Raw genomic sequence first — 12,473 nt, 5'->3', positions numbered from 1 at the left:
AAAATTGGTGGAGTTCTTCTTTAAGCTCTTCTTTAGGAACACAGTAGGTCCAGGTCCCAGCAGTCTGACTGTATCACTAACCAGTGCTCGTGCTCGCTAAGCCAAAGCGCTCTCGCCCTTTCGCAGAACCTGGCCGTGGTTTTCAGTGTCGGATCGCGTGTCTCCACAGCTTTCATGGCGAGCTGAGCTTTGCCCCTCGGTTGAATTAACAGAACGTGTGAGCGAGTTCCCCACTCAGACCATATGTGCTCTCTCACTCCCACTCAATCCTCCCCCACAGGCCTGTAGCGTGAGCCGCACCTGATTATGGCTAATTGGGTTACGTTATTAAAACAGAGTACAGTTCATTAGGGCAGAATTATACTGTTTAATTACATTTATAGTGTGCAATAGAGATTATTAGGTGAGAATTCTGCTCTTGTACACGGCTATTTTATTTTCTGCTCTGTAACAGTTGTCATTTTTCAGGATAGACATGAACAATTTACTTCAGTTATTCCTTATATTATGGAGCTAATTATTATGGTAGTTATTTTTAAAAGGTTTTTAATAGACTCTGTGTGAATGTTCTGTATTTTTGTGAAACGAGTGAGCTTCAGTGAGGGGTAGACGGAGTGAAAAGGGGAACGGTATCAAGACCTAAAACTGACTGGTTGTATTTATTTACTGATTACTGCAACAGCCTAAAATAATTTATGTATTTACATCCCTACACTTCCTGTAGTGTATTACAGTCTGTCAGAGTGACTGTGTGGATCATATGAACATTATAGAGCTTTTTAAATGAAACAGTAGAAGCCATATCGCCCCCTACACTTCCTGTAGTGTATTACAGTCGGTCAGAGTGACTGTGTGGATCATATGAACATTATAGAGCTTTTTAAATGAAACAGTAGAAGCCATATCGCCCCCTACACTTCCTGTAGTGTATTACAGTCTGTCAGAATGACTGTGTGGGTCATATGAACATTATAGAGTGCTTGTATTTTTAATTAAACAATGCATTACTAGAGTTCTCAAACTAATTGTAGTAGCCCTGTTTGATTACTAATAAATATTGAATATGTCCCTCATTATTATTATCTTTACACTCCTTGTGTTTATCTGTATCTGTAAGTATTCTCTCCTTCTCTCTGCAGGACCCCCCTCTCCTCCTCGTGACCTGGTCTACACCCTCAAACAGTCCACTCTCATCCTGGAATGGGCCGCACCAAACGACTCAGGTGGACGAGGTGACCTGAGTTACAGCGTGGGCTGCCGGCGCTGCGTGGGCCCCCCGCGGGCCCCTCAGACCCAGTGCGAACCGTGTGGGGCAAGCGTGGGCTTCGTGCCCCAGCAGAGCGGACTGACCGAGCGCACGGTCACTGTGGTCAACCTGCTGCCCAACTCCAACTACTCCTTCAGCGTGGAGGCGCGGAACGGCGTCTCGGAGCTGCTACCCAACAAACACTTCTACGCCCAGGTCAACGTCTCCACCAGCGTTCCAGGTACTGACTACACGCCATGGAGCTTATCTGAGTGGATTGGCTGCTGTAATTTTAACTGCAGCTGATTGCAGCAAAAAACACTGGTCGCTTCTCTAAAACCTTTTACTAGAGCTGAGCGAAATTTTAAAAACATTATAGTAATAAATATTTTAGCAAAACACCACAATAACATTGTATTTTGCTAAAAGCATGCATGGCTAATTACTGTTACAACATTATTTCATCATGACATGAATTGCTGGCCTCTGCCTGAGCGTTTTTGCACGACTGATTCATAAATGAGAACTTTATTCGTAGTGTTTCCTTTGGATGTTTGGCTTTAAACCAGTCAAATGTGTAGTTACATTGCTAATAAACACAAAGTCAATAATCACCCAAACCTTTTCTGTAAATACATCCCCAAAACGTCTCTTGAACCTCTCAAACCGCATCCAGCCCTTCATTAAGGTGGAGCAGATATGTGGATGTGGTTTAGGACTCAGTCTGTCTTACTGTGAGACATAAACATGAGCAGAACTTCACAATCTGCCTGAACGCTCAAAACACTTTAGACCTTTAGACCATGTCAAAAAAGACCTCATTAAAAAATCTCAGTAAATCGAGCCAGATATCGCCTGTGTTATATATACGTTGTTTCTATTTGTTTTAGATATATGTAGAAACAACATATATATCTTTGGTTTAAAAGTTCAGGATTAACAGTTACTCAGTTGTTTAAATAGAAACAGCAGATTTAGCGAACACCTTACTGAGGACCTGGATGCGGTTTGAGCTGGCTGAGAGAAGTTTTTGGGGATGTATTTCCAAAAACGATTTGGGTGACTATTTTGGTGACAGTGGCAAAATTTGGACACAATGTCTTGGCTTTTTTTTCCGACCAGTGGTTGCAGACTGGCTTGTCTCATTTTTGACCAACATGATTGGATCATGTGATTGATACTCTGCAGTCCTGTTTTGTGGTTCTGTTTGAAGCATTTTGTGTCCTGAAAGCCTTAAAGTGGCCTGCTGGAGTCATTACATGAAGCACCATTTATCACTGCAGCTCTTGTTGTTCCTAAAGCAGCTTTTCAAGAGTCCCCGTACTTATCTACTGCTGCGAAAATAAATAAAGCCCCAAACAGCCGGATGGTGATGGTAAGAACCCCAGGGAAACATTCTGGGTGGTTTTCTCCTCTCTGCAGCTATTGATGTTGACCAGTGTTGACCTCCAGCGTCCATTTAGGCCACTGTTATGCTCTAGTGTATAATAGCTTGTGCTGCTATCAGATTTGGTCCAAAACATTTTTATTGTATGCCTGTAATAGCGGAGCAGAGGGCTTTCCTTCTGTAGACTAGTCCAGCTTTTCTCTTTTTTTTTCTTTTGATGTGAAGCAGCTTAAGAAGGGCTTAGTGTTGGTTTTATGCTTTGTGTCTTCGGGCCTTATTTACTACAGGATTCTGGATTTCCCTTCCCATAAAGCACTGCTCTGACAGGCTGGGTTGTATGAGAGAGGTTCCTGTCCTTGACACTGAAGATGGACGGCTTTGGTTCAAATCGAGTCACTGTGCAGTACACGAAACCGCAGTGGGGTCCATAAAGCAGTAAATAAGACACTTAGGGCCAGATCTGCATACGAGCGCAGGCTGCAGGATGCAGGATGCACCAGTAATGAATCTGAAGTGAATGTTCAGTTTACTAAGACTGTATTTAATCATGCAAACTGTTAACCACACGCTTATGAGGCGCAGAGTTTAAAAGGTGTGTTGAAACAGGTGCACTCAGTACAACCCAGACAAACCAGCAAAGAGAGGTTCAGTGATGAAGAGAGCCGTGTTAGTAAATGAAGCTCTTTCCCACCAAAATGTTCTGCAGGGATGTAATTCTGCTCAGTAGAATTTGGGAAGCAAAAGCGACTTTAAGCATGAAGAGCTGCAGGGAGAGCTACACTAAGCAACATCTCCACCACCAGTGCTGATCTGAGTTAGAGATGCACTGAAATTCAGCCACAAAAATGTTTAGGTCGGAAATGGTCTAAAAAAAAATGGAACTTTCGGTTTTTGGCCAAAAAATTTGGGACACCCTATCCCTAGACGTGCTAAGGCCCAATCCAATTTCTTCTTTTTACCCCTACCCCTTGTTTTCGAGTGTCACCCTAACCCCTTAGAACTGAGTTACAGGGTAGTGGTTGAAATCTTCCCTCTGAAATGGGACCCTCAAATAAAAAGAGCATCACTTCATTAACAGCTACCAGCGCTGCTCTGTAGGCGACCCTGCCAGTCTGCAGTGACAGCAGAGGAGGGTAAAGTTCAGCTCCTCACTGCTGGGCTTTAGTTACATTTAGGGCATCATATGACTTCAAAGAGGGGGGCAATTATTTATTATCACCCATCCCTAATTCTTCAGTGATATGAAGCTGAAGTCAGATATTCACCAGATTCTTGTTCGAATTTTTCCGTTCCACCTTAAATGGAGCAGCAGTTACATTCTGGGGTTTAAAGCGTCAGAACTGCTGGACTATTTAAGGTGGAACGGGAAAGTTAGCTCGCTAGGTACCGAGACATTAGCATGCTATTAGAGATTTTTTAAGCTTTTTATGAAGAAAACGACCAAAATACACTGAAACGACATTAAACTAAGATAATACAGTGATTATCGTAATTTTTAACAGAAAATTCTCACATTTGTGTGTTTCTTTGGTCGCCCGCGCAGACATCTTACTTTTTTTTTTTTAAATGTATAACTCTCTGTTTGGAGTCTCTGAAAAACCTTTGTTTGGAGGGCCATGTAGTTCTAACACTTCGCCCTACCCCTCTATCTCAACAAGAATCAGGACACCCTACCCCTAGACATGAACGCGCAAAACAGAGGGCTAAGGGCTGAGCGGTAGGGGCGAGGGGTGAAATGGGACTGGGCCATAAATCATAACTGACTGACGTACAGCTCCAGCAGCACTGCTGTGTCTGATCCACTCAGACCAGCGCAACACACACTAACACACCACCACCATGTCAGTGTTACTGCAGTGCTGAGAATGATCCACCACCCACATAGTACCTGCTCTGTGAGGGTCCATGGGGGTCCTGACCACTGAAGAACAGGGTAAAAGGGGGCTAACAAAGTATCAGAGAAACAGATGGACTACAGTCTGTAACTGTAGAACTACAAAGTGCACCTATATAGTAAGTGGAGCTGATAAAATGAGTGTAGAAACAAGGAGGTGGTCAGAATGTTATGCCTGATCGGTGTATATATGCACACTTTCTGCTCAGTTAGACGGGAATTAAGATTAAAGTGACATTGTAAGCTTGCTGAGAAGATAGTGCTCTTTATTTCAGAGCAGTAATCACAGTCGTGCTCTACAGCTGGAAAACTGTATAATCTAAATTATGGAGATTAATCTTAATGACATACCTGAGGAAACACTGGGCTGTGTTGTTCTGTATCTACAGTCAGAGCTGGTTTTAACAGATGTTGGTATTTTATGTAAGGACTGGACCAGGCTGGCTGTATGTGTGCCTGTGCTCACAGTACAGTACATGTATTTTTAATCATGAAAATTGCTTTTAGGAAGCGAGTAAACAGGCTCTCTCTGAGAACTGGGCTAAATTTGTCCTGTTTTATTCTCGTTGTTGTGCTCGTGTGAGCGCAGTTGCTTCATCCAGTTCAGCACTGACCAGTTACAAGATATGGTTGTATAAGAGCAACATCTGGAGGTGAACAAAGCTGTGGGGAACAGCTGGTGTGTCTCGAGGTCAAACACACAAACGTACAGCGCAGTGCAGAAGCCAGAGACTCGTCTTCATTCCTTACATATCCAGTCAAAGCAGCCATGAAGTAAAATTCATTCGTTGTTCTCAGTATCAGATGTTTCTTTATTCCAGCCTCCATTCTTTTCAGGAGACTCACTTTCAGTTCCTCAAAGAATCTGCAGACACACCTCCAAAGTTCAGTCTTAGAAGCTGGTTGATGATTTTCTGAAGTAATCAAACACATTCAGTGGTGTTGAGGTCTGGACTCTGGGGTGGTCAGTCCATCGTTCAGCTTCTTTGTTTGATGTGTCCGTCTCCTTTTCTCAGTGAGGTTCTTCTTGATCAGCTACACATCCTTTCAGACCCACAGCGCTGAGTCGTCTTCTCACAGTGGAAGGATGGACAGAAACACCTGTGGATGTTTTCAGATCTGATCAGCTTGATTTTCTCCTCTCTCTCAGAGATGAAAGCTTTAAGTGCTGTTTATCTGATGGGGGCAGTTTTGGGGTCGACCAGCTCTTCCAGGTGGTTGTTAGGAGCCACATTTTCTCTGTAGCTTTTAAACAGTGTATCGACGTATTTTCCTTTGACAGTGAATACAGTAGTGCTGTATTTTAAAATATGAAACTTGGTAAAACAGTGAGTCTACAGTGTGAACGTCCGACCGCCCCCCCGACACTCAAACACGCTCTTACAGAGATTCAGGACTGACCACCATGAACTCAGCACAGCTAACACTGACCATTTGCACCTCTCTCTCTCTCTCTCTCTCTCTCTCTCTCTTTTTCTTTTTATAAGCAGTTGCAGGTTTTTGTGTTGAGTCCTTAAGTTTGAAGCCCAAACTCAACACAAGCAGCTCTCGTTTTGGCTCTTTGTAAGTCGAGCACTTTTCTCTCTCATCAAGGCTTCACACTGAAGGCACTCAGCGTTTTCATCAGGACTGAATAGCGCGGCATTTATTTGGCTCTGCTCTCCTCATTTCATCATTTCCATACACTTCAGATACAACTGCTCCCTCTCAGCCTCTCAGGCTGCTCTGTTCTCTCTCCCTCTCTCCCTCTCTCCCTCTCATTCTCTTTTTCTCTAATAAATGTATAAATCTCTCTGATCTGAAGTGCAGGTTTTTGTTGTGCGTTGCTGTTGAGGGGTGTGTGTGTGTGTGTGTGTGTGTGTGTGTGTGTGTGTGAGGTTAGCAGCTGAAGCTTGTGCTCGTTTTGGCTTCCCAGACTTCCCAACAGGTGCAAAATATAATGTTGCGATACTTCAAGGCATTTTCACGATACGCGGTATTTGTCACTAAATCCAGTTAAACAGACTAATTTTGCTCTCTACAATGAAACATGCAGTTGGTCAGTGTCTACAAGTTCTGACCATGTACACCATGGGTGGTCAGTCCTGGAAATCTCCCACCCTGGAGAGTTCAGCGCCAACACACCTGGCTCCAATATTCAGAAGCTCCTGAAGGCTTCATCACCTGGATCAGGTACGTTTGATGAGGGTTGGAGCTGAACTCGACAGGGTGGTAGATCTCCAGGATCAGGGTTGGCACCCCTGATATACACTGTATGTTCAGAAAAGCATACTGTATTATGACACTGTTTATCACAGTAACGATATATATTGTCATATTACCCAGACCTAGAATCAGTCACAGCACCTCAAATTAGAAAAATGCATTAACAGCACGAGAAAAATTAGTGCTGTTAATAATTTATCGTGTTATTATCATGTTAACTTTGACGCCACTGTGTTTTGGAGCTGAAAGGTGAAATAAGGCTAGTAACGTTAGCTGAGGTTAAAACAGACGATTAGGATTTGTCTGTTTATCGTAGACTTTAGATTGAAAGCATAACTCTAGTTGTGAGCTAATCTAGCTGAAGTTTTAGTGAGATACAGATCTTATTTCTTTGAAACTAACTAAAGTTTGAACTGGATTTGCTGCTGTACAAACAGTGCTGCCAGGTTAGTTAGCGTAGCCTCTTGCGTCACGTTTGATCAACCAGAATCGTCTCGTGGCCTGAAATCTGACATACAATCCATATATGTAAACTAAGGAGCAAAAACAGTCTGTTTTGAATTTATCAGTTTTGTGATGTCACAAAAGCCAATACATCCATATATATATCTGCCCATTCAGCAGATTGACTCTGTTTGTTCATGCTGAAGTTATAAGTAGTGTTTCAGCCCGAACTGCTTCTTAAATTTGGCACAACACATGGTGGCCAATCAGAACAGAGCTCACTTATATATCAGTCTTAAAGGCACAGTAAGGAAAACAGCTCTTTTAATTGTAAGGGATAAAGAGAGGCTGGAAAATGTCATTATGACTGTATTTGGTGCATAAAACCACACGGATGTCACAAGTGGACCTCAGAAAAAAGTAAAATACAGGAGAAATGCAGGATTTGAGCTCTTTAAAACAATAATGTCACATTATTGGATGCTGTGCGGCGTGTCTGGTGTGCGGTGACCTTAAGGATTAAGTGTATTTGAATCCTTTAAGTGGGCTCTATGTATTCACGCGTGTATATTTTTGCAGTGGTGAGTGTTTGGCCTCCCTCTCTCTGTTCTCGGGCAGTATTCCATAAAACCAGCGCTGACCTTTATGAATAGTGCATCAACGGCTTTGAGGTGAGGCCACACTCTGCCTCTCATGCGTCCCGCTCTCGGCGCCCTCCGCGCTAAACCTGTTAGCCTCCCTCCGCCCCTCCATCCTCCCTCCTGATATTGAAACACTGAGCCCCGTCCGGGGATAAGGGCGAGTGATATTTAGCCATGGTAAAGAGAGAGAGCAGAGCCGTAATCTTCAGCAGTGCCTCTGATGGCTCTGAGAGGAGAACCTGGCCCAGGCGAAGGTTTAAGACGAGAGGAGAGCACCCTGACCAAGAGGATTTCCCCAAACCACCCAGAGGGGCTTTATCAGGCCAGAGCAGGCCCAGGGGAGGAGGGAGCCCGGATGGGACCGGGGCAGACCCTCAGGGAGGACAGGAGGGGGGTCTTAGGTCCAATCCCGTTTCTTATTTTTACCCCTACCCCTTGTTTTCAAGTGTCACATTGCCCCTTGGAACTGAGTTACAAGTGGTTAAAATCTTCTCTACGAAATGGAACAACCCTCAGACAGACAGACAGAAAGAGAGAGAGACAGGGAGGGAGATAGACAGACTGAGAGAGAGAGAAAGAGAGAGAGAATTGCATGTGGGTTAGTCCTGGGCCCTTAGGGGCCTCTCCAGCCAATTTAACATTTTTTGCATGCACATGAGTCACAGAGAGAGAGAGCGAGTATTTATTTATTTATTTATTTATTTATTTATTTATTTCACTCGTGTCCAAAATTGTCTTGCCTCTGTAGGAAAGCAGAGATGAACAGGGATGTCCTTCTCCTCCTCCTCCTACTCCTCCATTAACACAAACAGCAAAAGCTAAAAGTTTCATTCGTTAAAGCTGCTCCTCATTTATTTTATTTCATGTCAAAACGGACATTAAGTACAAGATATTCATTATTCAGCATCAGAAAAATTATTCAGTGTTCAGTGAGTCTCTCTCTCCCTTTATTCCAGCCTCCACTCTCTTCAGGAGACTCACTTTCAGTTCCTCAAAGAATCTGCAGACACACCTCCAAAGTTCAGTCTGAGAAGCTGGTTGATGATTTTCTGAAGTAATCAAACACATTCAGTGGTGTTGAGGTCTGGACTCTGGGGTGGTCAGTCCATCGTTCAGCTTCTTTGTTTGATGTGTCCGTCTCCTTTTCTCAGTGAGGTTCTTCTTGATCAGCTACACATCCTTTCAGACCCACAGCGCTGAGTCGTCTTCTCACAGTGGAAGGATGGACAGAAACACCTGTGGATGTTTTCAGATCTGATCAGCTTGATTTTCTCTTCTCTCTCAGAGATGAAAGCTTTAAGTGCTGTTTATCTGATGGGGCAGTTTTGGGGTCTACCAGGTCTTCCAGGTGGTTGTTAGGAGCCCCATTGTCAAACCTGCTGTGTGCAGCGCAAATCTCAGACGCCGCCTCCACACTTCGGTTTAACATGAGGCTAAAGGCTGATTTCGGAGGGCGGGGTCTTTCAGGTGGTTGTTAGAAGGCCATTTTTTATTTGCCCTCCAGTTTTTGAGTGTGATATCATATTTAGTTGTTCAGGCTTCTGTGTAATTTTCTGTATTAACTATGTTTCCTGCCTTTCTTCGTGACACTGAACAATGAATATCTTGTACTTAATGGCTATTAAATAAAACAGTGACCTCTGACTTCGGCACAGTACTGCTGTGTATATGTGGGGTGTTGTTATTACGTATAGGTACTTATAGAATATACATCTTTATTATTAGTAGTAGTAGTAGTAATACATGTAATGCTGACATAAATGAAACAAACAAATATGCAGATACACAGCCATATGCAAATGTTTGTGCACCCCTGGTCAAATTTCATAGTATTGTTGATTTTCTGAGTTGATTTTCAGAGACACACTTCTGCACGTTTTAATGATCAATTACTGTTTATGTGCTGAATTTAAAACATTGGGGAAAATATAATGCATAAAATGTGGCCTGTGCAAAAGTTATAGCACATTTTTGCAATATGTTAAACAAATAAACAGAATTTGTGCACTAAAATGAAATAAATGTAATAAAATGCTGTATTTTAGTGTGTTCACTGTAGAGGATGTGTTAACCTACTATCACTTAGAAAATCAACAGAACGTTGGTTTTCATTTGACCGCGTGTTGAATCTTTGCATACGAGTGTGTGTGTGTGTGTGTCTGTGTGTGTGTGTGTGTGTGTGTGTGTGTCTGTCTGTGTGTGTGTGTGTGTGTGTGTGTCTGTGTGTGTGTGTGTGTGTGTGTGTGTCTGTGTATGTGTGTGTCTGTGTGTGTGTGTGTGTGTCTGTGTGTGTGTGTGTGTGTGTGTGTGTGTGTGTGTGTGTGTGTCTGTGTGTGTGTGTGTGTGAGTGTGTGTGTGTGTGTGTGTGTGTGTGTGTAGAGCTCCTCTGCTCAGCAGCAGAATCATAAGTCTCATATATCACAGTGTTTCTTCCACCCCGCTGTAACATTTACACAGGGAAGCGCCGCTCCCTTTTTATTACGGCACCATAATATCCTGGAATGGCTCGCAGTGTGATATTAAATTTTTAGTCATCATGAAAACATTCAGTGGAGAGCATCTCTCAGAACCGGGTGGTTTGGCTCGGCGCTGGGTGATTTGTGCTCTGAGGTGTTAACCTGGGGCTGCATTAGAGATACTTCCTGTCTTTTTTGTCTCAAAATAACGTTTCATGAATTCGTATTACAGAAGCAAATCTGATCTTAATTTTAGGAATTGTATCTCATCGTACAGCATCTTATCTCCAGAAGATCTTCACCTACTTGATCGAAGTTGACAATCAGCTGTCATGTCAACCGACCATACACACACAGCTGAAACGTAAACACAATCAAAATAATGTTAAAAATGTGAGTTCAGCTGCTGTTACTGATGTGAAAAAGGTCAGACAAAACTAAGTTCTGAATACTGTAAGAGCGCCCCCTGCTGTTTATCAGAGCGTCGCCGCTCCCCGGTTTCAGTCTCCATTTCCCGAACGCTTTAGCCGAGCGCGCTAACGTTACTCCTCCTAATAAACAGACACACGTTCAGCTCCGCCTCCTCATTATTCACCACCATCACTGTAATATTTCATCATCAACATTAACACACGAAGGTGATCAGAGGGGCGGTGGAGATCGAGTGGTTTATTCTAATAAATATAAATGCATGTGGCTAAAATCTTTTGAGGATACAATCGAGATACTAGACACATGAAGTGACCAGGTGTAAATGGGGTCTGGGTTTTGGTGATGGTTTAAACTGGTCGCCCTCACACACTCCACTTGTACCAGAATATATATTATACACATGTGAACCATTCTACTGAATTAGCTCACACTGCACTTCTGAAAAAAAAAAAAAAGTTTTAGTTTCAGTGGGCGGAGCCTGCATTTTAGAGCAGAGAGTGAGACTGCATGCCTGTCCAGCAATTAAGAATTATGACATATTTACTGCAGTTTTTAGTGTTTTAATGAAAAATATGATTTTCTGTATGAACAGCTGTTCAAAGATGTGTTTGCTGGAGTTTCTGAGCTCAAAAAGACACGACCAAAACAGTCACTACTGAAACAGTCACTACTGAAACAGTCACTACTGAAACATTTGGTTAAGTTTGGGTAGAGTTATGATTGTTTTGGTCAAGACTAAATGGAATGTTTAAATATTAGTTTTAATAAAATAAACATAATTAAGCTTTAGGGTCACTCAGAGCAAAAGCATTTTAGTCTAAAGTCCAAGTTCAGTTAAAAGTCCCAAATTCAGTAAAACGATCCGTATAAATAACACGTATTAAATATCACTGATACATTATAATAGAGGTGTAAATGTCAGCTTTGAGGACTCTGTACGCCTGCAGACTCACACTTAGAGTGGCTTAACGCTTTGATGGACACACACACAGCATGTGTAGAGCAGTTGACATTTCAGTATCTTCAGAGGTTTCAGGCCTGTTTCAGCCCTCTGGGGCCCGGGGCCTCCTCTGGGCCACAACGGGGCCACAGCAGCCAAAGCCGGGGGGAGGGTATAAGGGGATGAATGGTGGGCACACAGCCTAAAATGAATGTGGCATCTGAGTGAGGACGTGTGGTGAGCTTTTGAGGATGTGGCAACCCAGTGGGGTGAACTTGAGGTTTATCATCATTGTAATACACACTTAAAAAAGATTCTTCAAAGGTTCTTTAATAAAGGGGGTGGTTCTGTATAGGACCGTGAGTTCTGTATAGAACTATTTCATGCTTAAATGGTTCTCTGCATGGTGAAATGGTTCTTCAGTTTAATGGAGAATGTGTTGTATAAGGTTCTGTATAGCACCTAAAAGGGTTCTGCTGTTGTTACGGTGTCAAGCTTGTATACAATAAAAGAACCATTTTTGGTGCTGTTTTTAAAAAGCTGCTATGTTCTCCATTAGTCTAAAGAACCATTTCACCATGCAAAGAACCACTTAAAGCAGGATTATGCATGAATTGGTATTTTTTTGCTGCAAGGCTCCCCCTACAGTTGTGGAGTGAATATCTGTCGTAAATACAAATCATGTTTTGAGCGCCCCCTCATGGACAGCTGTCGACGGATGAGGTTTAGTAATATTACAGGATTTTACACGAATATGATTTTACATGCATATGAGTAGTTTTATTTATTGTGACATCAGAGATATACACTAACATAAAAAAATAAAAA

The 12,473-nt window shown here is 42.7% G+C and overlaps 1 protein-coding gene across 1 annotated transcript in view; it reads left to right on the top strand.

Moving 5' to 3' along the window:
• LOC118821245 (ephrin type-A receptor 7-like) overlaps positions 1 to 12,473 on the top strand; it is a 224,558-nt gene that overhangs the window by 165,207 nt on the left and 46,878 nt on the right. Inside the window, exon 5 of the mRNA XM_036589775.1 lies at positions 1,140 to 1,487. Coding sequence (XP_036445668.1) covers positions 1,140 to 1,487 — 348 coding nt within the window. The remainder of the gene's footprint in view (positions 1 to 1,139; positions 1,488 to 12,473) is intronic.

Source organism: Colossoma macropomum, unplaced genomic scaffold, assembly GCF_904425465.1.
Source record: "Colossoma macropomum unplaced genomic scaffold, Colossoma_macropomum, whole genome shotgun sequence".
Lineage (NCBI taxonomy): Eukaryota > Metazoa > Chordata > Actinopteri > Characiformes > Serrasalmidae > Colossoma > Colossoma macropomum.
Note: the sequence above shows the minus strand (reverse complement) of the source record. Positions and strands in the feature narration are given on the sequence as shown.